The 25634-nt window shown below is 32.3% G+C and overlaps 3 protein-coding genes across 3 annotated transcripts in view; 1 reads left to right on the top strand and 2 right to left on the bottom strand.

The window, feature by feature from the left end:
• Positions 1 to 415: 415 nt before the first annotated feature.
• Positions 416 to 17185, bottom strand: LOC126772326 (exostosin-2). Its single transcript, XM_050492646.1, has 7 exons — positions 16498 to 17185; positions 14893 to 15655; positions 11934 to 12117; positions 8159 to 8318; positions 5148 to 5268; positions 4279 to 4437; positions 416 to 1645 (listed from the first exon to the last, which is right to left on the bottom strand). The coding sequence occupies exons 1-7, from the start codon at positions 17031 to 17033 to the stop codon at positions 1427 to 1429; spliced, it is 2142 nt and encodes a 713-aa protein (XP_050348603.1). The 5' UTR covers positions 17034 to 17185; the 3' UTR covers positions 416 to 1426.
• Positions 17186 to 17464: 279 nt separating this feature from the next.
• LOC126772380 (guanine nucleotide-binding protein subunit beta-like protein 1) lies at positions 17465 to 19455 on the top strand. The gene is made up of 2 exons (XM_050492735.1): positions 17465 to 17722; positions 18082 to 19455. Exons 1-2 carry the CDS (start codon positions 17573 to 17575, stop codon positions 18898 to 18900), a joined length of 969 nt encoding a protein of 322 aa, XP_050348692.1. The 5' UTR covers positions 17465 to 17572; the 3' UTR covers positions 18901 to 19455.
• Positions 19456 to 21215: 1760 nt separating this feature from the next.
• LOC126772340 (sine oculis-binding protein homolog) overlaps positions 21216 to 25634 on the bottom strand; it is a 39301-nt gene continuing 34882 nt past the window's right edge. Inside the window, exons 3-4 of the mRNA XM_050492675.1 lie at positions 23436 to 23617; positions 21216 to 22705 (exon numbers count right to left, since the gene is read on the bottom strand). Of these exons, the coding sequence (XP_050348632.1) occupies positions 21434 to 22705; positions 23436 to 23617 (1454 nt within the window). The 3' untranslated portion in view covers positions 21216 to 21433. The remainder of the gene's footprint in view (positions 22706 to 23435; positions 23618 to 25634) is intronic.

Here is a 25634-nt window from a genome sequence, read left to right on the forward strand (position 1 = left end):
TTATTTTAAAATAATGTATAAAATGTGAGGCAGCTTGACATGAGAACATATTATGAATTTCTTAAAATATTATAGTAAAAAATAGGTGTAAAGGCATCGCTGTTTAAAATTATAAATATGTATATGACTTTTGATATTAACTTTAAAAATTATATAATTAGAATTTAATGACTCTTCTATGTATAAAAGTTTATTTATTTTTGATTAAAATAGATATAAACATAAGTTGTTTATGACTTTTTTATAAAAAAATCTCTATAAAAAATGTAACGTTAGTATTATGATAACATCACAACGCAAATGTTGATAAAATATTATTAAAAAAAAATACTTTTATTTCTTACAACAACCTTATTTTAAACTGATTAAGCTGCCACGAAGTAAAATTTGTTCATAAAATGACATTGACATGGCACAGATTAAAAATTACACAGACAACAATAGTGAAGTTCTCATATACTCAATAGCATTGAAAATAAACGATTTTTGAGGAAATTAATCCTAATTGGCAGTTAAATCTACATACCCTGGTACTGGGGGGACGATTCCCATTTTTACTTTGCTTACAGCCTTTCAAGTATTTTTTATGAAAATTTATTGTCCGATCCTCAAAAACCACGCAGGGCCCTCTTATCAAAAACTAATACTCAACAGAGAGTTTATTGAAAATGACATTATTGCATTAATTACACAAAGAAGAAACGAATAGTTAATGAAATACATTCGATTTATTTTAATATTATTTTCAAAAATAATCATTTAAATTGTGTAAAGTTCAATTTCTGTTCAAAAAATGAAAGCCATCGGCCATGCGAAATATATTTTTTTTGTAAGAAAAAAGATGATTCTTTTTGTATATAATGTATGTCAGTCACTGATTTACCACTTCTAATAAACTCTCTTTTATATACTGAAAGAACTAGAAATATTGTGTTGAGCTTTTGTATCGTATCCGCTTATATTCGTTTTATGCGAATAATTACAATTAAAATAAACAATCATTAACCGATGAACACATTTCTCATCGAAATGAAAAATTTAAACATGAACACATTTAACATGTAATGTCTAATTTTTACTGTAACTTGTAACATATTACTGTTTTGTTTCTGTTATTTAGTCGTCGAAAAACCACACAGATTTCTTACTCATCAAAATGTATCATATGAAAGAGAGCCCAAACCTTACGTCCTTACTACAATCCCTTTTCAAATCCATTCAGGACTCGATAGAATGTATCAAAATTCCCTCCATTACACAGACTGCTCGAATTCTAACGCTCACGGTATATAGGCGGCGATTATTACAGATAATAAACTCGAATCTGAGCCCAATTCCAAATTTGAACATGCTATCGATGAAACAGTCTCGGAAATTCTATGGTTCCAAATTTAAAACGTGTCACCGAAGCACGGTGTCACTGACCTCACAGCGCGCCGATGTCGGGGTAGGCGTGGGGAACCCCCGCGGCCTCGCGGTACTGCAGCGGGTCTGCGCGGAACTCGACAGCCTTCAGCGCCATATGTCCGTAGATTCGGCTGAAGCGGTCGACGCAGGCCGAGCGCTGCGACATGTGCCGCGCGTCGGCTGATAGCATTTCGGTGTTCGTGCATTCGGGACATTTGAATTTTTTTCTTGGCGTCACCTAAAAATGGTCAGTCAGACGGACATATAGTTTCTTAGGCTTTTGATTTAATTATATATTGAATAAAACAGTTTAAACTTAATTAATAATAAGTTTTTTAAAAGATAAATAGTCCTCGTGAAACTTATGTAATGTTTATTCATTAATACTGATTGCGTGATTTAATACATATGGGAATATTGAGCCTTAAAACGCGTTGTCAATACTAAATGTATAACACCGATTTATCCAGTTTACCACGGAACATAAGATTGTAATCTTTTTTTCTTTTTTTTTTATGTTATAGACAGGTGGACGAGCAAATGGGACACCTGATGGTAAGTGGTCACTACCGCCCATAGACTTTGGCTCTTTCATTTCTGCTTAGCGGCAAGATATCTGATGAGTCGGTGGTATCTACCCAGACGGGCCTGCACAAAGCCCTACCACCAGGGCTTATATTTATTATAATTATACCATGGAGATCTACCACCCTCAACCCTTGAGTATCTAAAAAATACAGTACCATCAGCACTTTATGCTTGAACAAATTTAATGGTTAAAATTTTAAAGATTATGCTTTAAACTATTTTTCTTTATTAAATCTTATTAATACCTCTAATGAACTTAATGTTGCCATATTAAAAAAAAAACATTTATTACAATCAATAAAATATAGTGGCGTGGAACCAGAAAAAGCAACCCAAGACATTTGTCATCGTCAGGCGACCGGCCGTAAAAGTCAGCCAATTTTCAAAAGTGCTTTAAAGGACACTACTCCGTCCCCAAATAAATAGGATAAAGATGTATGATTTTTTTTTATTTAATCCACAAAACTGACTACAATGATACAATCAACAATGACATACAATAATACATTTAACTGAAAATATTTACAATTGAGTCTTCTCGATGTGGACATTACATGCTTATATGAGGGCTAAAAAGCAAAAAAAAAATTACATTAGCTAGTAACTACAGCGTAACATTAGAACAAACATAAGAAAACTTATAAAAACTATCACCTATAAAATAAAAATAAACAACTAAAAAGCAAAACAGAATTAAACTAAACTAAAAAGTAACTAAATAATATAAAAATAGAACTATAAATTAACCTATTTGTGTAGACATTTTCTTTTTAATGGCCCTGATATTATCGTTAAAGATATTTATAGTATCTCTAAAACAGTTAGCAAAAGATAGCATTTTATACAGCGGACCATGCTGACCAAGATTGCTTCTTGTATGAGGCAAACAAAACGTCTTGCGATTCTGTAAGCGGCTACCGTCACGAGGCACTGCGAAACTTAAACGCTCGAGCAGTTCAGGTGCATCAATTAGGCCATTTTTGCCATGATTGGAACAAAGGGGCGGCAAAAACTTGTATTAGATAATTAACTTCAAGCTCATGAATAATTAATCCGTCTTTCTAGACCGTTGACACGAAACGTCGGTAATGTTCGATTATTTCCGCATTTCACTCAGAAAAAAAATTACTTCCTACAAGAGAACTACGAGTCATTTCTATAATCATAACAAGCATTTTCAGATTTTTTGTACTCTACGCTCCCTTAATGTTATATATTCAATGAGATGTTCAACATTGCAGAGATTATTAATTTCTACAACTCCTGTTAACATACAGCAAGATAACCACTCACCTATTGATAATTTGCGTCTCTTTTTAAAGTATGCATATAACATTATTATTTATTTATATATATAACAGTTGTTCCAAAAATCAAAGAGAATTTTAATCCAGGCACTTAGAAAAAAAAAGAACAGACCCCCCCCCCCCCCTACAACAAGGGCGAAGCAACGGACAAAAATTAATATTTAATAACTTAACGTAGTTGTAGGCGTATGTTACGACATAATGTTATATGTAAGTAATCTTATTAGTTAAATTTTGCTGTGGCTTTTAGTTCTTAGTAACTTACGTACGCTGTTAATTTATTACTCTCCTGGGCTTTTAGCCTAATCAAGTAATTACTTGAACAAGAGCGACGTCAATTTGAAGCGCACTCTTTATCGAATTATTTAAATTTAGAATTGAATGTTGACAGCACGTTCATGTATTTATGTAAAGTTTTTACGTTTCGAAAAATAACAATAATATCTATGGTAAATAATTGATGGTGAATGAAATTGTGCTTAATTATCTATGTAACTTGATTGTCGAAAAAGTGTAACTACTGAGTTTCTTGTCGGTTCATTTCGGTTAAATCTAAATTACATACCGGTGGTAGCTTTAAATTTAATTTAATCTTGTAAAAAAACGATTCAAACGTACTCGGAGGAATCTACTTTAATAAAGTATATTGATTTGATTGGTACTGTAATATCAATAAATTATTATAGATAAATAGGGCCCTCACTATTGTATACATAACTACAGTTTAATAGAAATAAAAGTTATAAGAATAATAATAAATTTGTTTTAAATTTGTTTTGAAACATGACGGTAACGTGAGTGTAAAGGGAAAAACTTTCCATATTTACAACCCCTACTAATATTAACTATGTCAAAGTGTTAATTTGAAAGGCAGAAACCGAGCAACAAATCAAGGTGATTTTTTTGAAAGAAATTTGGTAGCCAAAATCAACATTCAACCCAAAAAAATCCGTGAGATATTTATTATAATATTTACCTTTATAGGAGGTTTTCTGGTGACGTTAGCTACTAAAAAGTTCATAGCGATGTCCTCGCAGTTGAAGTTGTCGTCGACCCAGGAGCGGATCTCGGCCGGCATCTTATACGTGTAATACCACGACCAGATCTTGTGGTGGAAGGCGGCGCCCGTTAACACCTGGAATACGAGATCATGCATATGAAACAGTGATCCTAATAGTTCGAAATGTCTCAATTCTGAGCAAAAACCTTATCTTACTACCTAGCTCGAGTGTTTATTTAGTAAAACTCGCGGGTAGACCTCGATACATTCCTTGATACACAATTAATAGGTTGACACCATGACAATTAATAGGAGCACTGCCAGTAACCAGTAACAGCCTGTTAATGTCCCACTGCTGGGCTAAGGCCTGCTCTCCCTTTTTGGGGATAAGGTTTGGAGCTTATTCCACCACGCTGCTCCAATGCGGGTTGGTGGAATACACATGTGGCAGAATTTCGATGAAATTAGATACATGCAGGTTTCCTCACGATGTTTTCCTTCACCGAAAAGCACGAGATGAATTATAAACAGAAATTAAGCACATGAAAAATTCAGAGGTGCTTGCCCGGGTTTGAACCCACGTTCATCGGTTAAGATTCACGCGTTCTTACCACTGGGCCATCTCGACTTTTTTTGTGGCAGGAGCACTGCCACAAAATATATAATGTACATATTTTATGATGATATTGTATATTACAAGGTAAACTTTTAAATATTATTTTTACCATCATAATACATCGACGACAATTATCCTTAAAAATGGCAACATTGTTATTATATAAATTTGACTCATTAGATGCGAGTTGAATATGAGATTAACGCACGTAACTTAGCTTAAGACTTACCATTGATATTTGATTTGTCCATTCACTATGGTACCTCCAGGAGTTAGTGACGTTGTCCCACACGTGTAGACGTGATGGGAAACCTACTATTCTGTCGGGGAACTCCCGCCAAACGTCAAACCTGTAATTAAAAATATATCTGATTGCAGATAGTTAAATAATTATGTATTTAAGTTGTTTATCCAGTCAAATCATAATGTTACATTAATAATGAATAAGATGTTTTTTTTTTTTTATAGAATAGGAAGGTGGACGAGCATATGGGCCACCTGATGGTAAGTGGTCACCAAACGCCCTTAGACATTGGCATTGTAAGAAATGTCAACCATCGCTTATAGCCAATGCGCCACCAACCTTGGGAACTAAGATTTTATGTCCCTTGTGCCTGTAATTACACTGGCTCACTCACCCTTCAAACCGGAACACAACAATATCAAGTATTGCTGTTTTGCGGTAGAATATCTGATGAGTACCTACCCAGACGAGCTTGCACAAAGCCCTACCACCAGTAAGTTTTATTTACGCTACAGTGTTTTATTTAATAATCGGTTCCACCGTCCAAGCGGATGCCTCGAACTTACTCTACGCTAAACATACTGAACAATCCTTGATAACTAAAAATTTATATACAAACACGAAAAAGAAAATTATGTAATGAATAAAAAAAAAATTGAAGCAAAAAAAATGTAATAGTAATGACATGCTATGTATGACGAAATGATAATGAACTATGAATTAAAAATTAAAAATTCGAATTATTTTAAAATTTAAATATTTGGATTGGAAAACCGTTGGCCGTACGACAAACAACACCGACATATTAAACAATATTCGTCTAACGTTACACTATAATACAATGGCAGAACCAATAAATATAAACAAATCTTAAATGTACATAGTACATGAGATTTAATAATAGCCTTATTACATTATGCACTACAAACAGTTTTTTTTTTTTAATCTATATTTAAGAGGGGTTTGGTCACCGAGTGATCCATGCCACCCCTATAGGAATAACTAAAAATAATAAATCAGTTTACAAAATCAACCTATAAATAACAAAAATTAAATAATTCGATGTCTTAATCCTACTTGTACTACTTTATATAACATTCTAGCCTGATCCAAGACAGGATAGGCTGCTGTTAAAAGCTCCTATATCTAATAAATTAATATTAAATCTTATTAATAAAATACAAACAGTTCTTGATTAGTATATTCTTAAGTAATTATAAAACAACTATTCCACATAACTAAGATCCACTTTAATTTTACTTCCAAAGTTCAGATAACAAATACGTCGACATTCGAAACGCCATTTTTGTCAACGCCATAAATGCCATAGATGATTTCAGATTTCGACCAATGACATCACGTCAATTCATGGTCAAAGTTGTTTATGTAGCTTCTGTCACTGTTTAGTAGGCTTTAATATTATGTAATCTTTGATCCCTAATGCTATTATTGAATCTAAATTAACTTAATTCGAATCGTTTATGACAAGTAATGAATAATCATTAAAGAAATTTCTTATAATCCATAATAACATCATCTTAAGTTAAGCCGAATTAATTGTAATTTGAAAAATTTCAGAAGATCTTACAGATAATTCTGTCGCATTTGAAGCAAGACTTGATATAAATGCAACTATCTATTAAACCAGCTTTTTTTTTGTTACTACCGTCAATTTAAACTTTCTTTATTTTATCATTTCTTTTAAAATTGCTAACAAAACTTTCTAAAATAAAAACATTTTTTCATAGTATTTAGTAATGTCAATCAAGAAAATGGCGCTAAAGGCACAACCAGCACGATAGATACAAAACAGAAATGTTAAGGAAATTTCAATCGTAAGACTTTAGAGATAAGGTTCGAATTGATTTTAACGTGGTTATAATCTCATTATGTCAGAACTAAAAGTGACAGGCAAAGCGACGCTGGAGCGATATCGTGACTAGCGCTCGTAGTTTTAAATGATGGCTCTTTTTATTCAATAAATTTCGTTTAATCTCCCATTATTTATTTAGTCTTTTTAAATATAGTTTTATTTCATAAACCTTTATAGTATTCGAACATTATTATTTTAGAATTAGACAGAACGTGATATCTTATGAGCACATAATGATAGCGTTTCTTTACATAATCTTTATATAATCAAACATTATATAATAATATAACTTTGTATATCCAGGTAAAGTAAAAAACTTAAATATATTTTTTTACTTTACCTGGATGTAAAACTTTGATTACAAAAAGGTTTTATAGAAAAATAAAATCTAATATTATCATAGTATCTGTGGTTATTTTTTTATTTTATTTCCTCACTGTCAATCGTCACGCTATTGTATTGTTCAAATGTACACAACAAGAATTCAATTTAGCTTCATATCCTAAAAATTGGAATGGTTGCGCAGCAATGGCGAATTCTGCTGACAGTTGGAAATAGGTACGAAAATTTGACGAAAGTCAAGACAAATTAAAGTGATTTGACACACATAATAAACAAGAATTTACTTAATATATAATATCCTTACTTATTATCGTTTGCCTAAACTTCCAATTAAAAAAAAATGTCTTTGTCGTCTTTAAATATTAAAATAATTGTAGCGAATGAATATGCTCACCATTCACAAGATACGTATTATTCCGGAAATTAACTTTTTTATTTAAAACGAAACTGTATACACCTGATGTGTTTACACCTTATGTTTCGGTACTGCAATGTCCTCCTACTAGCCTTTCCCTATTAAACAGGATTTGGAGCATATTCCACCACACACAATATATGTTTTTCTCACTACCTCAAGATAAATCATAACACAACATAAGCACCTGAAAAGTATAGTAATACTTGTCTGGATTCGAATTTGCGTTCTTCAGTAAGATAAACACATTTTACCCATTAAGTAACGTTCATATGATCGTTACGTACGCAATCAAAGTTACAAATAAAGTAAAATTTGCTTTAGCTATAAAAAACAGACATTAATTAAATCAAGATAGAAACTCACCCAAATTCCAACTCATCAGGAGTCAACATAACGATGTCATCATCAATCGTCAGTTGACATTCCGTTTCAATCTCGTCGTATGGAAAAAATCTGTTTGACAACTTATTCTCTTTGGTCTGTATCACTTTCAACGGTTTATTTACTACTGGCCATTCGGAAGCTGAAATAAAAGCGAAATATTCAAAAAAAAAACAATTAAAAATCAGAACAGGAATTAATTCGTTGCGTTTTAAAAATCGAATTTAAACGTATAATTACTATATAATGTGAAGTCAGTCTTATTAGCATGGTATAGAGTTCCTTTTTTTTTGTCGAGTTACATTTTCACTCTCAGTACAATGAACATTAACAGAAATTGCATGTATAATATTGAACGGATTAATTGCGTTTGCTCATTAAATCTGTTTTTCCATCTCTCGTCCGTTATTTAACTTTTCGATCTGTTATCAAAACGTCCGTACAATTACGTTTATATACTTACATTGTCATATTTATAAATAGTACGAAACGACGCCCAACCTCGTGTGTGCGCGTATAAGGTTTCCTAACTATTTGATAAATAACCAGTATGAGATTTTTACCATCATCTAGATACATAGATATTTGGTACGTAATAATTATTTTAATATACAGCAATATCGGAAATTTTCAACGGTTTCTATTTTGATCCGTAAATACTATTCTCGAACGCAAAGACCGAAACGAGACCGATTATTTAGGTACATTTAAATATAAACAATGCAAATATTTGTAAATCATCAAACCGACTCGTGCGTAATATGATTATTGAATTTTACATTCAAAATAATTTATCATGTTTATTAATAGTTGCATAATAATCGAACGAGCCGGGATGATGCATTGGCTAGAATACTTTAATCTTGAACGAAGATTGCGGATTGGAGTCCGGGCAAGCAATTCTGAATTTTAATTTGTGTTGAAGGAAAACATCGTGAGGAAACTTGTATGTCGATTGAAAATATGCGACGTGTTTGGAAAACAAAGCAACTGTGTGTTCATAACCGCATTGATGCAGTAAGTTGGGTAACGCTTCTCAGGGAGAGAAAGGGCTTTGAGCCCAGCGGTGAAATATTTACAGGTTTTTACAATAATCAGAATTAATGAATTATCCCTAGATTTCTGCTTTTACAACTCGTTTGTAGATGAATAGCCCTAGAATATTATTTTAATAATAATAAAAACAGGAATCAGATTTTTTTTGTAAAATTATGACTTTAAACATGAAGTGAAACCTCTTCATAATAAACGTATTATTTACATATATTCTATACGTATAATTAAACTGTAGCAAGGCTTGGTTTGATGATTAATGGTCGGCCTTGTTATTATAGACACAGGCGTTAATCACCTTTGTAAATACTATATAATTATTTATTAGATATGCTATATTTACATGAAATTTCAATATACATACAATTTCATACCAAGAAAAGGGCAAAAGGAAAACTTCGTGACAATGAAACTAATGAATTGTTTTAACTAAAACGCTACATACTATAAAAAGTCCCTCGCCGCTTCTTTCTCTTTGTTTGAAGACTGTAAACTTAAAAAAGACCGAACGGATTTTCATACGGTTTTCACAAATGGAAGAATTGATTGATGAGGAATGTTTAGATGCACTCTATGACGATAAAGGTGTCTGAAAAATGTGCCGCGTAAACCATTAGAGTTATATGTATCACGATATAAACGTTTTATTTAGACCATTATTCTGCCCGAACGAAGCCAAGACGGGGAGCTAGTTGCAACCTAAATATAACTTTTAACTTAAAAGTAAAATAACCACTAAATGTCCCGATACTGGACTAAGGCTTCTCCCCTCTTGATGAGATGGTTTGGATCCTATTTCACCACACTGCTCCAAAGTAATTATGTTGTACATAAGGGTATATATGTGACCTTAAGCTTATCACGAATAAAGTTACATTTGTCTTGTTAACCAACTTCAAAAACATAAGAGATTCTCAATTCGGTTGTATTTTTTATGTTTATTATCTCAGAACTCGGTCATTTATAAATCGATTTAGATTTATTTTTTGCTTAACAAATTTTAATTTAAAGCAGAAAAAAGGACGAAATTATTTATCGATTTTAATTTAATTTGACGTCGGTTTTGTCTTTTAAACAGATACTTTGTAGCTTATGATAGATGAATGATAGGTCGGTCTAAAATCTACATGTTTGTCCATAACCTTTATTCAAGCGAACGAAGTCACGGTCTTAGTAGCGCGTTAAATATATGTAAGTTATAATACACGCGCCGTGTGCCGTGTTAACGAGACACGCGACTATTAATAAGATAACAAATTCAATAACATCAGAATAATAAAGGTAGACGATTTCCAATTTCTCTTTAAAGTCATAATTATAGTAGAGAATGAACGTTCTTTTGACACACTTAAAGCCTGATCAGTCGTTACGTAATTATTGGAGTCTTGGCATTGTGCGCTCTTATAGTCAGACAACATAGTTTTATTTTATTTGTCATAAATGGAAATCAATATTCCTGTAATCGATGTAATCAAAATTCCTGTTCTAAAGATATTTATAATGGGAACATTTAATTGCACATAAATGGGTAACGCTCTTATGTCTTCATAATTTACAATATTCCAATATGAATTATTATACCATCAATTATTGCACCAATTCACGATTAAACCATGAAAATTCTCTAACCACCGAATTAAACCTATTTATTACGAATAAATACGTCAAAACCGGTCGACATCATTTGGTTTCCTAGTTCACAATTTAAATCTGTATTAACGAAGTATTATTACGAATTATACTAATTGGACATGAAACTGTGAAACGATTTTGGAGTAAATTAGGTAAAAGATAATGATTGATAAATATTAGTGTTTCGTTTGGAAAATATGAGATCCGCAATACTTGCTCAATACTTATCAGTTTTGCTTAAACATACAGTAGTTTTAATATGACTTTGATGGGACAGTATATATTTTCAAACCACCCAAGTTTTAATTAGACGACACACGATTATATACATTACATTTATTTTTATAGATTTCACAGTATACAGGATATTGTGTATACACTCTCGAAACTATCTAATACCAACTAGAAATCGACTCAATTGTAAGCTGAAAATAATTGAGCTGTGTTGTTCCGACCACAAGATTGGTAACGGTCTGTACAATACCAGCTGTATTGATACCGCCCACTCTAGAACTATCGCTAAGCAACAATGTTTTGCCTTGTATACGATGGTACCTAAGTGTGAGCCAGTCAATAAAATTGCAAGAACAACTTCGAACTTTAGCTGCGAATTAGTAATCTAAAGTAGAACCAATACATTTGTGAATGCCAGTGATAGAAAGAGATACCACTATGTAAGATACAGAAATATCATCTAAAGAACCAACTCCTCTTAGAAACAAAGTGTGCAAAAAGCTCTAAAGCCTATTGCAGCAGTTTGTTCCTTTGTAGGTTTACGGATCTACACGTGGCAAAAAAAAATCCGACACATTCAGGTTTATTTACCGCTGAATACATGATGAGTCATAAACACAATATAAGCACATGTTAACTTGAGGTGATTGCCCGAATTTGAACCGGCCACCTTCAGTTAAGATTAACGTGTTCCTATACTAAGCTAATATACTAAGCCCTTTCGAATCTTTATATTCTTAACGGTGATGAGAAGTGGAAATAATCCTTGTCCATGAATAAATATCATTATGGATATACCTGTTCAACTGAATGTGACAATAAAAAAAATGTAACTCACATGGGGGTGGTTGCTTCTTCTGATTATTCCATACGACGAGAATCTTGGCGAGGCTCGGCGTCCGGACGAGTTTCCTGACGAGCGTGAACAGACTGTCCACTCGGTCATACGTCAATATGACAGCAGTGAAGCCTGGCGACTTAGGAGCGGTCACTGGCAGGAATAGAGGGTTGACTGGTCCGTACTGTTTTAAGAAATTATGTGATTATTATCAATAATAAAGACATGAGATACGGTATCTCATTCAACTTCAACATCCAAAATCTTTAACATTCAAAGATTAACTAACTATCTACCATAGTTATTGACGTATACTTTAAATAAAACGGATATTACTAATAATTAAAAAAGTAAATCATATAAAAAACGTTTATAAGTAAAATTTTAGGTCGCATTAGATATAAAATATGAATAATTTACTCTTTACAATATTTATGTACTTTATTGGTATAGTTTAACAGTAGCAACTGAAATAACGTAAAAATTTCCAAATGAAAACGTAAATTCTGTATAATTATTTAATACAATATTTGTTTGTTTATGCATATATTTATGTTTTCTGCAAACTTAATTGTATCAAACTATGATAGTTGTTTCTAAAAAATCATATATTTATTTCATTTTAATTAAAAAATAATCACCGATGTGTTATTGGTTATGTTTTTGCAAGATTGCGTTCCTCAATTCAGGCACCAATCGCGTCGATTGATATATTTCGATGACTCCATTAGATAGAACGATATATTTTGTATCACAGTTGAAATTAAATCCACGAGTTTTAAAATACATTCAATACCGAGTTTTACTGAATGGAATCTCTGATCACAACGTTAAGTTAAATGACAATTTTTTTTAAATAAGACGAAAATAAACTTTTAAATTCTACAGTGACGAGGAAAGAATGGAATCAGAGTACAAATTCGCCGAGAGTAATGGATTGGATCCGAGGTCATCTATTATGTTTGCTATATTTCTAGGGCTCTATAAAGTTTTTTCACTCGATAGAAGAATAGAAAACATGGGCATTTCCGAGAACCATTGTGGAAACTCTAACAAGAAAAGTTTGAAAAAAAAAAAATTGTTCAATTAAGAATTCCTAATAAATTAACAAGTTGACGATAAATCCAATTTCGAAGTGCTTCTCGAGCCGCGAGTTTTAATTAAAGCATATTCAACATCATATGATCGGATGCGATATGAGTGTACGTGTGTCACATAATTTCTCCCTACACATGCACGTTTAATGATATTTTCCTTGACAGCAGTGCACGCGATAAATTTTTAATGTTTCTCCTTACATAAGCGTAAAGGCTTCAGCAGCCCTCGTCGAGTTGTTATTTTTAGTTTTACGAACGCGACAACAGCGACACATTTATCTAAGTATAATGCTTTCCCTCCGTAATGGGCTTATCTTATGAATCCGAGATTCTGGTATTTTATTGTATTTTATATGATTGGCTGGCTGGCCGGCTGTTTTGCATTTAACAAGAGACTATGTGTTTAAAACTTGACTGCCTCGTTGGTCTAGCGGCTTGATGTAAGGCCGAAGACCCCGAGGTCCTGAGTTCAATTCCCAGGTCGGGCCAATAAAAAGTTATTGGGTTTTTCTATCAGAAAATTCTCAGTAGCAGCCCGGAGTCTAGTATGAGTTATGAGAGTAAGGGAATAGAGAGTGCACCTGTGTTTGTGCACACACTTGTGCACTATAATATCTCCTGCATAGTTGGCTAATCTCTCTTGAAATTGGCCGCCTTGGCTGAAATCGGTCTGGAGAACATTAATATTATGTGTTTAAATATATCTATTAGGAATTTAAAATATATATATCTTAATAGCCTTTAAACGCGTATAGCGCGTAGAATTAGCTCGCTGAAGTGGAAGTGGGCTGGTCATGGGCTGGTGATGGCCGATGGAGCCGACACGTGTTAAGAGTGGAGACCACGCTTAGGCAAACGTAGTGTAGGACGCCTTGTGACAAGATGGGCCGATGATTTAAAAAAGGTGGCAGGTTCGGGATGGCTGCGGACTGCCCAAGATCGGGATGGTTGGCGTTCTATGGGAGAGGCTTTCGGTCAGCAGTGGACGGCAAAAGGCTGAAAAAAAGCCTTTAAATATATGCCTCAAGTGTAAGTTTTTTTATTATAATTCGAACTGTTTATTTTAAATAAATAATATATTTAGTTGAGATTGTTTCGTAATATTCTAAATGGTGCTCGAAAATTTAGCTTGCTTTGGTATTTTAAATTGTTCATTATTCTACGGCCTTCGAAAAGAAACTTTCTGAGTACCGTACTCTATAATTAAACCAAAATTTAATGAACAAAAAATACGTTTCATTTTTAGAGATCCAAAGGCCAACACAAAAATTCTCATAATTTCACAATTACACGTCAGTTTTTACTTTTCACAGCTTCTCTTTCTGTAGTTTTTAATGAGCTTCATGAAATATGCCACCTACATTTTTCCAATTTTTTATTATCAAAAATGTTTATATTTTATTGATACACACAACATCTCGATTATAACACCACATTAGTTTTTTTAACTTAGTAAGAATATTTTTACGATTTAATTATTATATTTTTAAATTCGAATGGACCAATTTGGTATATATATTCGTAGTTTCTCAAAAATCACGTACATTCTGTACGTGATTTTTGAGGATTTTTGTCGGTTGAAGAGTTAAGATATTAATAAAAAATATTAGGTATATATTCATTGAATACTTTAAGCTCAGCTTTGATTTGCAATTTTAATTTTATCTCGTTGAAATATATAAATCAAACTATTTTGACTCACTAAGAAAATTAATAAAAAAAAATTACCTACCACACAAAATACATAATAATTGACCATACGGAACCTTACCACCTGCGTGGTCCAACACGAACGTGCGAAAACATTTTAATGTAATTTATACAAAAAATAATTATTAATTATAAAATAGATAATTGCATACCAAATGTTCCGGCATGTTCCAGTCTTCATACATTCTAGCTGCTAATGGAAATACTTTTTCATTTATAATTTCTAGCATTGTCAAGGTTATTCGTTCTATACTAGAGAAGTATCTGTCATACACCCATCTCAACTGCCAATATAATTCACCACGTCTCTCCTTACTCACTGAATGTACAATTTTCAACATATTCTTTATATTTTCTTCAGGCACAAATAATGCAATTTTATTCCAGTCGACATGCGAATTAAAAGGCATGACTATTGTATCTGCGATTATAATTGGGATACACTGGGATGCAATGATATCCATCAGGACGGGTTGAGCTAATCTGGCACTACGAACCACCAGGCAAAACATACCCTCTTTCAAAATCTCTGGGTAATCAAATACTTTACCCGTTGTATATTCACAACGTTTCATATAATCTGTTTCACCGGATGCTGTCTTACATCTATCAAGTAATAATAAATCATTTGATGATGACGCTACACTTTGTAGCTCTGCTAAATAATCTTCTGGTATGTTGAGTTGTGTTGATATAATCATGAAATTCTTTTTTTTCGGTTGAGAGTCGTTAATTTTTTGTGCAATAGGGCTGTAAAGCGGCAACGATATGTCAAACCCGTATCTGAAAGTCCATGTGTCAAACCCGGCTCCTGCTATAATTGCTTTACTTGTGTTGAGATTGATAACCGTGTTGTAGTTTGGTGCAACACCTGCCACCATGTTAAATATAAGATGATTTTCACCATTATTCCAGCTGAAAAATAAACTTATTAAGAACATAAATCGCATAAGATATAATAGCTTAGATAATTCGATTGGAAATCAAGAATCTACTAAAAATTTATGACTCATTGGAATATTATAGTTGGTACCCAATTAGTTGCAGTGCAAAATAGTTACATGAGGATATAAATTTATTGAAAATTGGTAACAATAATACCTTTAATCATTTGCACTTAAGAACAGTAAACAAGATTAGCATTTAATATTGTTATTAACAACTTCAGTTATTCCATTGTTTAAAGACTTAATTAATATTAACAAGTAACAGTTCTATGGGTCCTTAACATCGATAATAATAAATAAAAGTTAATAATATGATAATGTTAAATTTATTAAATTATTAAGTTTGTTTCATTATTATTTATATAGTAAATTGCCATTTTAGAATAGTGTGTAGCTCATATGGCTTCCAATCTAAAAGATTCTGAATTCAAATGCTAATAAGGGATAATAAAAGTCATTGGGATTTTCAGTCAAGAAATTTGCCTATGGCCCGTATGTACGTTATGTACAGTTTACAAGCCTATGTTAAATTTTTGGTCCCGAATTTGACCTTTTTCCTTCCTTTTTTGATTGATATTCTTTAATTGATATGTACTAACTGTACTGCCCACATAGCTAATTAAATTTAAATGGATTTTAATAAGTATGTATAAAATGCCCTATTTAACAAAATTATCAACTACTTTGGCAAATTTTAATACAATCCATCTAATCCTTTAAGTTTGATGAAGTAACAAAAGTCCAAACACAGACACATTTGAATTTATAATAATAATATATATGTTATTTTTTTAAAACAATTTCACTTACTGTTCAAGAGACTGTAAAGCTTGTGCAACATGTTTGCTGGAAAAACTATTTTGATTTAACGTATCAATACTAGGCACTAATAAACAGGCATCATCTGGGTTAGGCGTATAATATTTACTATTTTTAATTGTATTTAAAATCTCGTAAAACTCTCTAGAAAACTGTGATATTGTTTTTTCATCGTCCGTCCTGTAATCCTTTAGCGGATAGATGTATATCGTTATCTTATCGTGACCTCCTCTCCCACATTTGTATACGTTAAAGCAGCTCCAATAAGTGCAGTTTTCAGCGCGCGGAGACGACGTCCGAGATTCACTTAAAAGCGTCCGAACTGGTAAACTTGATGCATCCAAATTTATAGTTTCATGAAAATCCCCTCGAGGCGTACTCCCCGTGAATATATTACACACAACGATTAACACCAGTGATACTACAATAAACAATAGTAGGCCGACGAAGAACCTATGATAAAGAATGTTCCTATACGATGTATACTTCGAATACTTGCTCGTTTTTAGAAAAGTCTCCGCAGCCATTTGTGATTTCGACGTTTAAATTAACATTCTTAATTTAGATATGGCACCCATTATTAGGTACTTCGATTATTTCTCATTCAAAACTTCATAAATTTGTAAAACACTATACAAAGCTGAAGCTTTACTATAATTTTGAGAACTGTCGAGTGTCGACTGTCGCTGTGGGTGACGGTCGTCTGACAAATTTGACTAATGTAATGTTGACGGGCAGTGCAAGCACAGATTATAGTATTCTAATTAATATTAGAATAAATATAGTAAAATCTAATCTTTAAAAATGAAACGTTAATGTACCTTTTTTAAGTTACAAATATTTGTTCAATACTTATTTAAAGAAATCCTGTATAAAAATAGTGAAATTAATATGAGTCGTGAACGTACCCATAATAAGTCTGTGACGTAAATATGTAAACTTTCTTGTTTTTGTGTCAGTTTTGTGTTGTGCGTAGTTGTGGTTCAGTTTCTGATGGCTTGATTAATTTGATTAATATTTTATTTTTCTATTCCGATTACATATTTTGGTTCGAGCTTGACCAGAAATGGCTTTGCTACCACCTGACCCGGTTTATACTCTCAGAAATGTCGACAATTCGCCAGTATATTGTTTGGCATTTAGCTTTTTACCAGGGGGACTCGAGAGGTTACTAGCCGGGTCGAAAAATGGATATGTTTATGCATACAACCTTCAGGTGAGATCAAATATTCTAAGTATAATAACGCTGTCTTTATTTTAAACTGCGTTGAACATTGTAACTGATGTATACGGCTTCTATCTATTGCGCCTTTCTTTGTTTACTACCCTCATTTTGTGACCTAGAAAAATAACAGTTTAAATTTGCTCATACGCAAACAACGAATTTTATCTTGCACGTCGCAAAATATGTATGATAATCAAAACATTTGATTTTATTTACATTGTTTCAGTGTTATTTGATCCAAAAGTAAAGAGATAAAAGTTTCTGAATCTGTATATTTTCGTATCTGGTCATTGATTAGTGATAAACATTTTGAGCTGATCAAAAAATGTTAATGTTGTCTTTTGTTTCAGACACACCGGGTCCAGCAAAAAATCAAAGTTGGTCAAGCTCCCATTCTTCATCTCATTCATACGAACAACCAACTGATCACCCAAGAAAAAGGTGGAATTTACAAAATTTTTGCTCTTACTAATAGTGGCTACAAAGAACAACATACCATAGATAATGACTATCCTGGATTTTGTCGTTTTGATGCCAACACAAAACTCGAAATGCTCTTTGTACCTGATAGGGAATCCAAAATACACATTTACAATTTTTCTGGTGAAAAAATAAATAGTTTGGTGCCAGAAAATGATTCTCCTAAACTCGGTGATCCAATGTGTTTAAAGCATATTGAATTTCCAAATGACCGGCCCCTTCTTCTGGTGGGCTATGAAGCAGGATGGCTCCTGCTATGGGATCTCAACACTAGTCAATGCATCAGCAAATTGCAAACTAAAGAATGTCCAATGTCAGTGGATTTCCATCTCGAGCAACAAAGAGGCATGATCGGCAATGTGTCAGATGTGATACAAATATTTAGCATAGGAAGGAAAGACTTGAGCTTGGCCCATAAATTGGATGTAAATATCAAAAACCCTGGAATAAATAAAGTTTGTACAAGGAGTGATGGTAGAGTTTTTGCATCTGGTGGCTGGGATGGACACATCCGTATTTTCTCGTGGTTCTCTTTGAGGCAATTGGTAGTACTTACTGAACACAGACAAGCTGTGCAAGATGTTGTGTATTCCTCTCAAAAAGTTTCATTTTGGAATGCAAACATCATGGCAGCTGGGGGCCTTGATGGAGCAATAACTCTCTGGGATTTATACAACACTAAAAAGTAATTTTTCATTATTTTCAAACAGTTCTCAAGGAAATCATGACATTACCATCTATATTTCTTAGCTTCCAAGTTATATGTGAAGTTAATTTATATTATTCATTCCAAAAATTGAATGAATGTAAACTTTTGTAATGATCATCAAATAATTTGAATACAAATAATTTTATTTTGCATTTACTTTAATTCCATTGTTAAAAACATTGCTACAAATCTATGAATATTTGATGTTTTCTATCATCAAATATTCTATTATTTGGAAAATAAAAAGACTAGTTTTCCTTAATAAAATGTTCAGTATAATTTTAAAATGAATCATTATTGCCTTCAATAGTTATAATAATTAAATATGAAATGCTTTAATAATTGTCTTGTTACAATAATGGTGCATATAAGAAAGCCAATTAGATCTCTATTGTACAAATAAAATGGAAAATAATCTTAAAATGTGGCCAAGTTGTTAGATGCTAAGAGAATTTGTTAAATGATATAGAAATGACTATTATGTTAATAATTTATAGCAATGTTTTCAGAGACATTAAAGCCTATGAAATAATTTTATTTTTTTATTATTTACTTTAAAAATATCCTTTATTAGTCTTCCCTTTCCCAAGCATGATAAACTATGAATAAAAAAAAACTACTATACACATATTATGAAGAGGTAATTAATTTAAATTTATTTTATTTGAGAATATTTTATCATTATCAAAACCATTTTTATATTATATAAATACTTGTTTTTGTTATTCAATCTTACATTAAGTGTAAAGTCATTCAATGTGAGTAATAGGAAAATAATTTCTATCAAAGAACAGTTGTGCTCATTTGAGTCACACATGAATCATTTATGATTACGTAAATTTATTTTCTCAGGTGCCCAGTTATATGATTTTTTTCTCGAATTTTCAGAATATTTTACACGCTTTGTTGATGTAAATAACATGTTGTGTTGCCATGTTATGATAATAATCTAAATTACAAACGGCTTAGTCTATTTTTAATCTTCATGTGATACATATTAGTTAGTTAAAATATACTTATACAGTTTTCGACGAATCCTTGAAATATTTTCATTTCCCAATTAAAATGTGTAAAATTTTTAGCCTCTTTATCGCTTCAATGCTCGAATATAACCGTGATCTTTGTTTATGATTAACGTGTACAACCATTAGGCCATCTGGGCTCTATTATTTGCGGTTATAATCATCTATCATTCGAACAACGTGGTGTAAAAGCTCCTAGGCTTTTCATCTAAAGGGGAGCAGGCCTTTGCTCAACAGTGACAATTGAAAATGAAAATTAGTTGTTCCTAATTTTTTGTTATTAAATAAAGTTTTAGTAAATTCCGTCTCAACCTAGTTGTATTAAGGATTAGCAAGGCAATTAACGTTTTTGTCTGAAATGGAAATGTAAAATTATTTTTTCATAAGCAAAGGGAGTACTTACTTTTACTAATTTTGTCTCAATCCTGTTGTGCGTGAAATAATGTCTATGCCAACCAAGCCCAAGAAATATATATCGACAAAGAAAAATATTGGAAAGGACCATTTCAAAAGATTTGAAAATTGTCTAAATATTTCCTTCAAACACTTAAACTGATGCGCGAGCGCATTAGATCTACAGATGAAAAAAACGACAGAGAATTTTTGATAAGCGTTTTATTTAATTTCTTAACGGATTTTTCTTTTCAATGAGTAGTTATTTTTTTTTGTTGACCGAAATTTTGGAATTGGCAGTGTTCTGTGTTACACTTGCATACTATAATATCTTCTGTGTGGTTGGCAGTTGGCTAGAATTCGTTGAAAATGGCGGTTTAGCCGAAATTCAGCCAGAGAGGCGTCTTTTCTAGATACAATTAACGGGAGACTATATTTTGTAAATACAATTTATACTTAAGATAATAAGTGGGTACTATGTGTGTGTATCATTGGAAACTGTCTTTTGTATAATTATGAAATCATAAAAACACTTCCGCATTGTGTTTAGCTGTTACAAACTTTAACTAAAGAACAATCTTAACGTGGTACATGTCACTGTACTGCTGCGGTACTTGCAGCATGTAGCGTTAATAATTGTTTTGAGTTGATCTCACCCTTTTATTCCAGTCAAAAAGAGGTACCAACCTCAAGTCAAGAAAGTTGGTAATTATTCTATATCGCTATTCCATTGCGGGTTGGTGGATGTTTCCTCAGAATGTTTTTTTTTCACCGCCGAATGAGAGTAAAAATAAAACTGTCATTCTTGTTTCAAAACAACGTTTGTAAATTATAAAATTTTAATTAATTTCGTAGAAGAAAATAAAATTATGCATTCTTACTTATACTTGTGTTTATTTGACATTGAATAATGTTACTAATATCACATTTACAGTGCTCGCTAATTAAGTTAATGAGACATTCAGTTAAATGAGTAAGATCTTATATCTAGGACTAGCAAATTGAAAGAATAATGAACTCTGTTCGAATTATAATGCTTTGTGATATGTATGAATGAAGATTATATTATTATATAGAATTTATTGGTATTAATAACATTTACACTTGCACAATTTTCCTCGTTTTAGGAATAAGTGAATCGTCATCGGTTGCTTCGACAAGCCTCCGTCGTTTCCTTAAAGGTCTTGATGATTCTGAAGGTTCCCTTGTCTTTGTTACGATTTTGGCCATTTTATTGCCTAGTCGCGTAATTTTAAACTTTGGTAATGTTTGTTCTGGGTTACTGACTTCAGTCGCTTCGTTGGACAACTTGTCACTGTCTATTCTATCGTTGATATCTTTATTTGGATCAGATTGACTGGTTTTATCTAGTGCTTCTGTATTTACATCTACATCATTATCCATTCTGCAAACGTTTTCATTTTTTTTCTTATCCCCATTCATAGTAAAATCAAGAGGTCCTTCTACATCATCATTATTCACTTCTGTTTTGACTTTGTTAGATCGATGTGCTTGGATAAACGAAGATAATGGTATAGGAATGGGTATTGGTAGAGGTATTGGTAATATTACGGGGTAAGGAACAAGTACTGTTACTGGAGGAGCTTGACCGATGGGTTGTGGGAAATTCATAGGCGGAAAAAGTCTTGGCCTCTCTTGATGCATCATTCCCGGAGGCGTTGGAATAAACCCTAGTCTTGGAACAAACATTGGATGTCTATGCTCATTTATGTGACCATTATTGTTATCCACGAAAACAGGCGGTGGCATACCGAACATTGGGTTGGGGAAAGGGGGTGGTATCTGTTGGTTCATCGCACTCGGTGGAGAATGTATCGCATTGTTACTGACTGTAACCGATGAAACTGGCGAGGATCCGTCAATAGATGGACTGCGCATTCTCATATCCTGTGCTTTCGGTGTTGAGTTTTGCTGTCGAAGTGTTTGTGATGTCACTGTTGCCGAACATTTCGATGTCCTACGCTTTCGTAAGTTCATCTTCGTTCTTGAATCTTTTTTCCCTTCGGGTGACTTTTGAATACATCTTTCCTCAGGTGGCTTATTCATTAATTTTGCTGGTGGCGCAATTGTTATTAATGGAAGCGGAGATTTTCTTTGGTTAGATGATGGATCCTTTTCGTTATTTTTTTTCTCGATAGATGGAGAACCTGAGCGTTCGGATGCTGGCGATACAGATCTACTTTTGCAGTTCTTGAGCCAAAGTTCTGGCGTGATTAGGTTTGATGATGACGAAGCGTTTACCAAGTGCGGATTAAGGTCTAAGTGCGCTTGCGTCTCTCGACAAAAGATGTGCATTTTATATTGATTTAGACATTTGTCTGAGCAAAATTGAAGCTGTGTGGCACCATCCTGAAACAATTTAAAAACATTTATAACTGTATATTCACTTTTTGATCAGAAAATACTGTAAACACAATATCTATTTCGAGATTTTTTTATGTTGAAAAATCTTTAAATAAGGTACCAATGAAATATGAAAACACCATTTAAATATTATTTATTTCTGTTTTTATTTTGTTACCTCTTTTTGTAACTGTCGGTTGTGCATTTAGTTTTAAGTTAATGTAAAGCGAGTTTTGAATGTGTGTTATGTACAACAGTTGAAGATCAAAATAAATAAATAAATATATATTAGCATATATAGATTGAAAAAATCATGTGAACAGAAGTAACAGAACAAATATGAATGCCATTCGAAATGTCTTCAATATTCATGGGCAGCCCCTGAATATCCATGGGCTATTCAAGAAGCCCTAATGCCTCGTATTAAATATTCAGTCTGATTGCTTATGTAATTCCGTTAGTAATTAATATTATATTAGACACAATATTAATACTATGATCACATAACTGCGTAATTAATTTTAACAGGAATTGTTATTGTATTTATGATACGTAGCGGAACACAAATGTGTTCCGCTACGTATCATAAAGGCAGTAGTATTTAGAAACTACGCGATGAAAAACGTGATTATTAAAACAATCATTACGAGTTCTAGTTCCACCTGTTATTCCATAATCCTCTTTTACAATTAAAAATAACTTATACTGAACTTCATCCTTATATTATGATTCTCACCTGAAAATCCACATATGCGACTGTATGTCGTACGTGGCGACACCAGTCGCAAGTCTTGGCGCGCTTGAAATTAGCGCGGCGGGACTGACTAAAGCAAAGCTCTGAACAGAACGCCGCTCCAGCTTGTTGCAGCGCGCCACTTTCACTCGTTATGTTCTTGTTGCACCAGGAACATTCCTCGGCTGTGGAACAGAAATGCAAAACTATTAAAATTCGATATTTTTTTTAAATTAACAGTTTATTTTAATAATAAATCATTCATTATGTGAAACATCTATTGTTGCACTTTGAGTATAACACCGATTCGCCTATGCCGTTCTATGCTCTCAACTCCGACGTATCGCGTATACTACTTATAAATATACTACGTTACTATACATATATTATTATAAGATAATTAATAATTGTATTATAAGAAAAATATATATGTTTAGTATATATTCTATATTTTTATTTCTTTGACTCAATATTTATTTATGTGTTATATTTGATTATAAATTCCTTGCATAACCATACATTTTGCGGTTTTACATCAATTTGACGTGCAGTGACAGCCATATTCTTTCACATTTTAATTTGTATGTCATATTAGTTTTTCTAACATGTCCCATATTACATTTTGTCTATATTAACTCCATTGGGTTATATCGTTGTTAAGCGTAATATAATACTTAACTGTGTATTATGTAACCTTTAGTTACAATAGCTCTGAGACATATAAAGCGCTTGTTTGTATCTTATTGCGTTAGCGGTTTTGATTCAAAATCATTTATTATTCTTGAATTAAATATACCTATTAGAATATAGTATTTCTTAATTCTGTAGCCAAGCCTGTCTGTCATCAGCGGGTTTCCAGCACATTCAGGGTACCTACACAATTAGATGGGGTGAATGGCTATGTTTAATATGGAGAATAAATGTTTATATAAAGACAGAGTAGTTTTCTTAATGTTTTGTATTTTATTATAAGAAACAATTTGACCAACTATTTATTTATTTGTTTCATAAGTAGGTATTTATTTTACACTTACAATATACATATTATACTATATTAAGGGCGACACGCTAACGCAATAATTATATTAATTATTATTAATTATACACACTATATTTTCTATGTGGTCATAGTAATTTTAATGAGCTTTAATACAATTGTTATAAACTAGCTTAGCAGATAACGCAGACTAGGTAGATTTTAAAACATAGAGTCTTGAAACATGTATGATGATTGATTAACGTTTATATTGTAGCGTAACGGCGCACTAAAAGAGAGGGAAGGATTTTGTGTTTTCTTCCCTTCCATCTTCTACTAATATATTCATATCTTCATGTTGCTAATGAGCTTCCAACCATATAATCTTAGATACCCAACATCTGATGCTACGTGCGCTTTAATCATAAACAGCGCGACACAAAAATATACCGCAATGCGTTACTAAAACGGAATGGGTACTTCCGGCAGCGAATAAAGCTGATTTAAAAACAACCCTTATATCTCCTACGACTATCAAACACTAATCATTCTATTCAACCCTCTCCCATAAGTAGAACCATGGGGTCTCATCACAAACAAAGTGAAGTTGATTAAAAAAATGGTAATAGATGGCGTTATATGTATAGATTTGTTTTTATGTTCAAGTAAAATCAAAATACGAAAAAAATTAAATGCAAAAAACATATATTCTAACTTTAAAAAAATACTTAAAGCAAGCAAAAGAAAGTCATTGATAAATGTATAATGATTTTGAAGTTTTATAAAATTCATTTCTGGCGGCAATAATGGGTACTACGTTGTAATGGCACGATCTTTACTAAGAACTATATATCGTAGGTTCATAGATGACGCTCCAAGCTATTTTTATTTTGTATTTTGCTACTATGCAGAAATGCAAACTATTTTACATAAGTAATAAAAAACTTTTTACTTATATTTAAAAAACAGTTTTGAAATGTAACTATACATTTTATATATTTTTTTGTTTTGTATAACTAGCAAAATTCAATAAATGTATATACATTTATTTGAATTATGGAAGTTTACTTCCAAGACTAAATAATTATAGATACTAAAGCAGTTTGCCTCTTCAATTCTTTCTTAGATTAATGGAAATATTTGACATTTTAAAGAAAACTATCTTCTTGGATTTTTCGTGGATTCATTTTGGCTTTTGATTCCCAGTATTTCGAATGCTTTAACTC

Source organism: Nymphalis io, chromosome 12 (assembly GCF_905147045.1).
Source record: "Nymphalis io chromosome 12, ilAglIoxx1.1, whole genome shotgun sequence".
Taxonomy (NCBI): domain Eukaryota; kingdom Metazoa; phylum Arthropoda; class Insecta; order Lepidoptera; family Nymphalidae; genus Nymphalis; species Nymphalis io.

Coding starts and splice junctions, on each gene's coding strand:
- LOC126772326 (XM_050492646.1), bottom strand. CDS start 17,033: ATGGCTGCGGAGACTTTTCTAAAAACGAGCAAGTATTCGAAGTATACA. Junction 8,319..11,933: donor GAAGAAGCAACCACCCCCAT/GTGAGTTACATT, acceptor CTTTTATTTCAG/CTTCCGAATGGCCAGTAGTA. Junction 5,269..8,158: donor CCTGATGAGTTGGAATTTGG/GTGAGTTTCTAT, acceptor TTTTAATTACAG/GTTTGACGTTTGGCGGGAGT.
- LOC126772380 (XM_050492735.1), top strand. CDS start 17,573: ATGGCTTTGCTACCACCTGACCCGGTTTATACTCTCAGAAATGTCGAC. Junction 17,723..18,081: donor TTTATGCATACAACCTTCAG/GTGAGATCAAAT, acceptor CTTTTGTTTCAG/ACACACCGGGTCCAGCAAAA.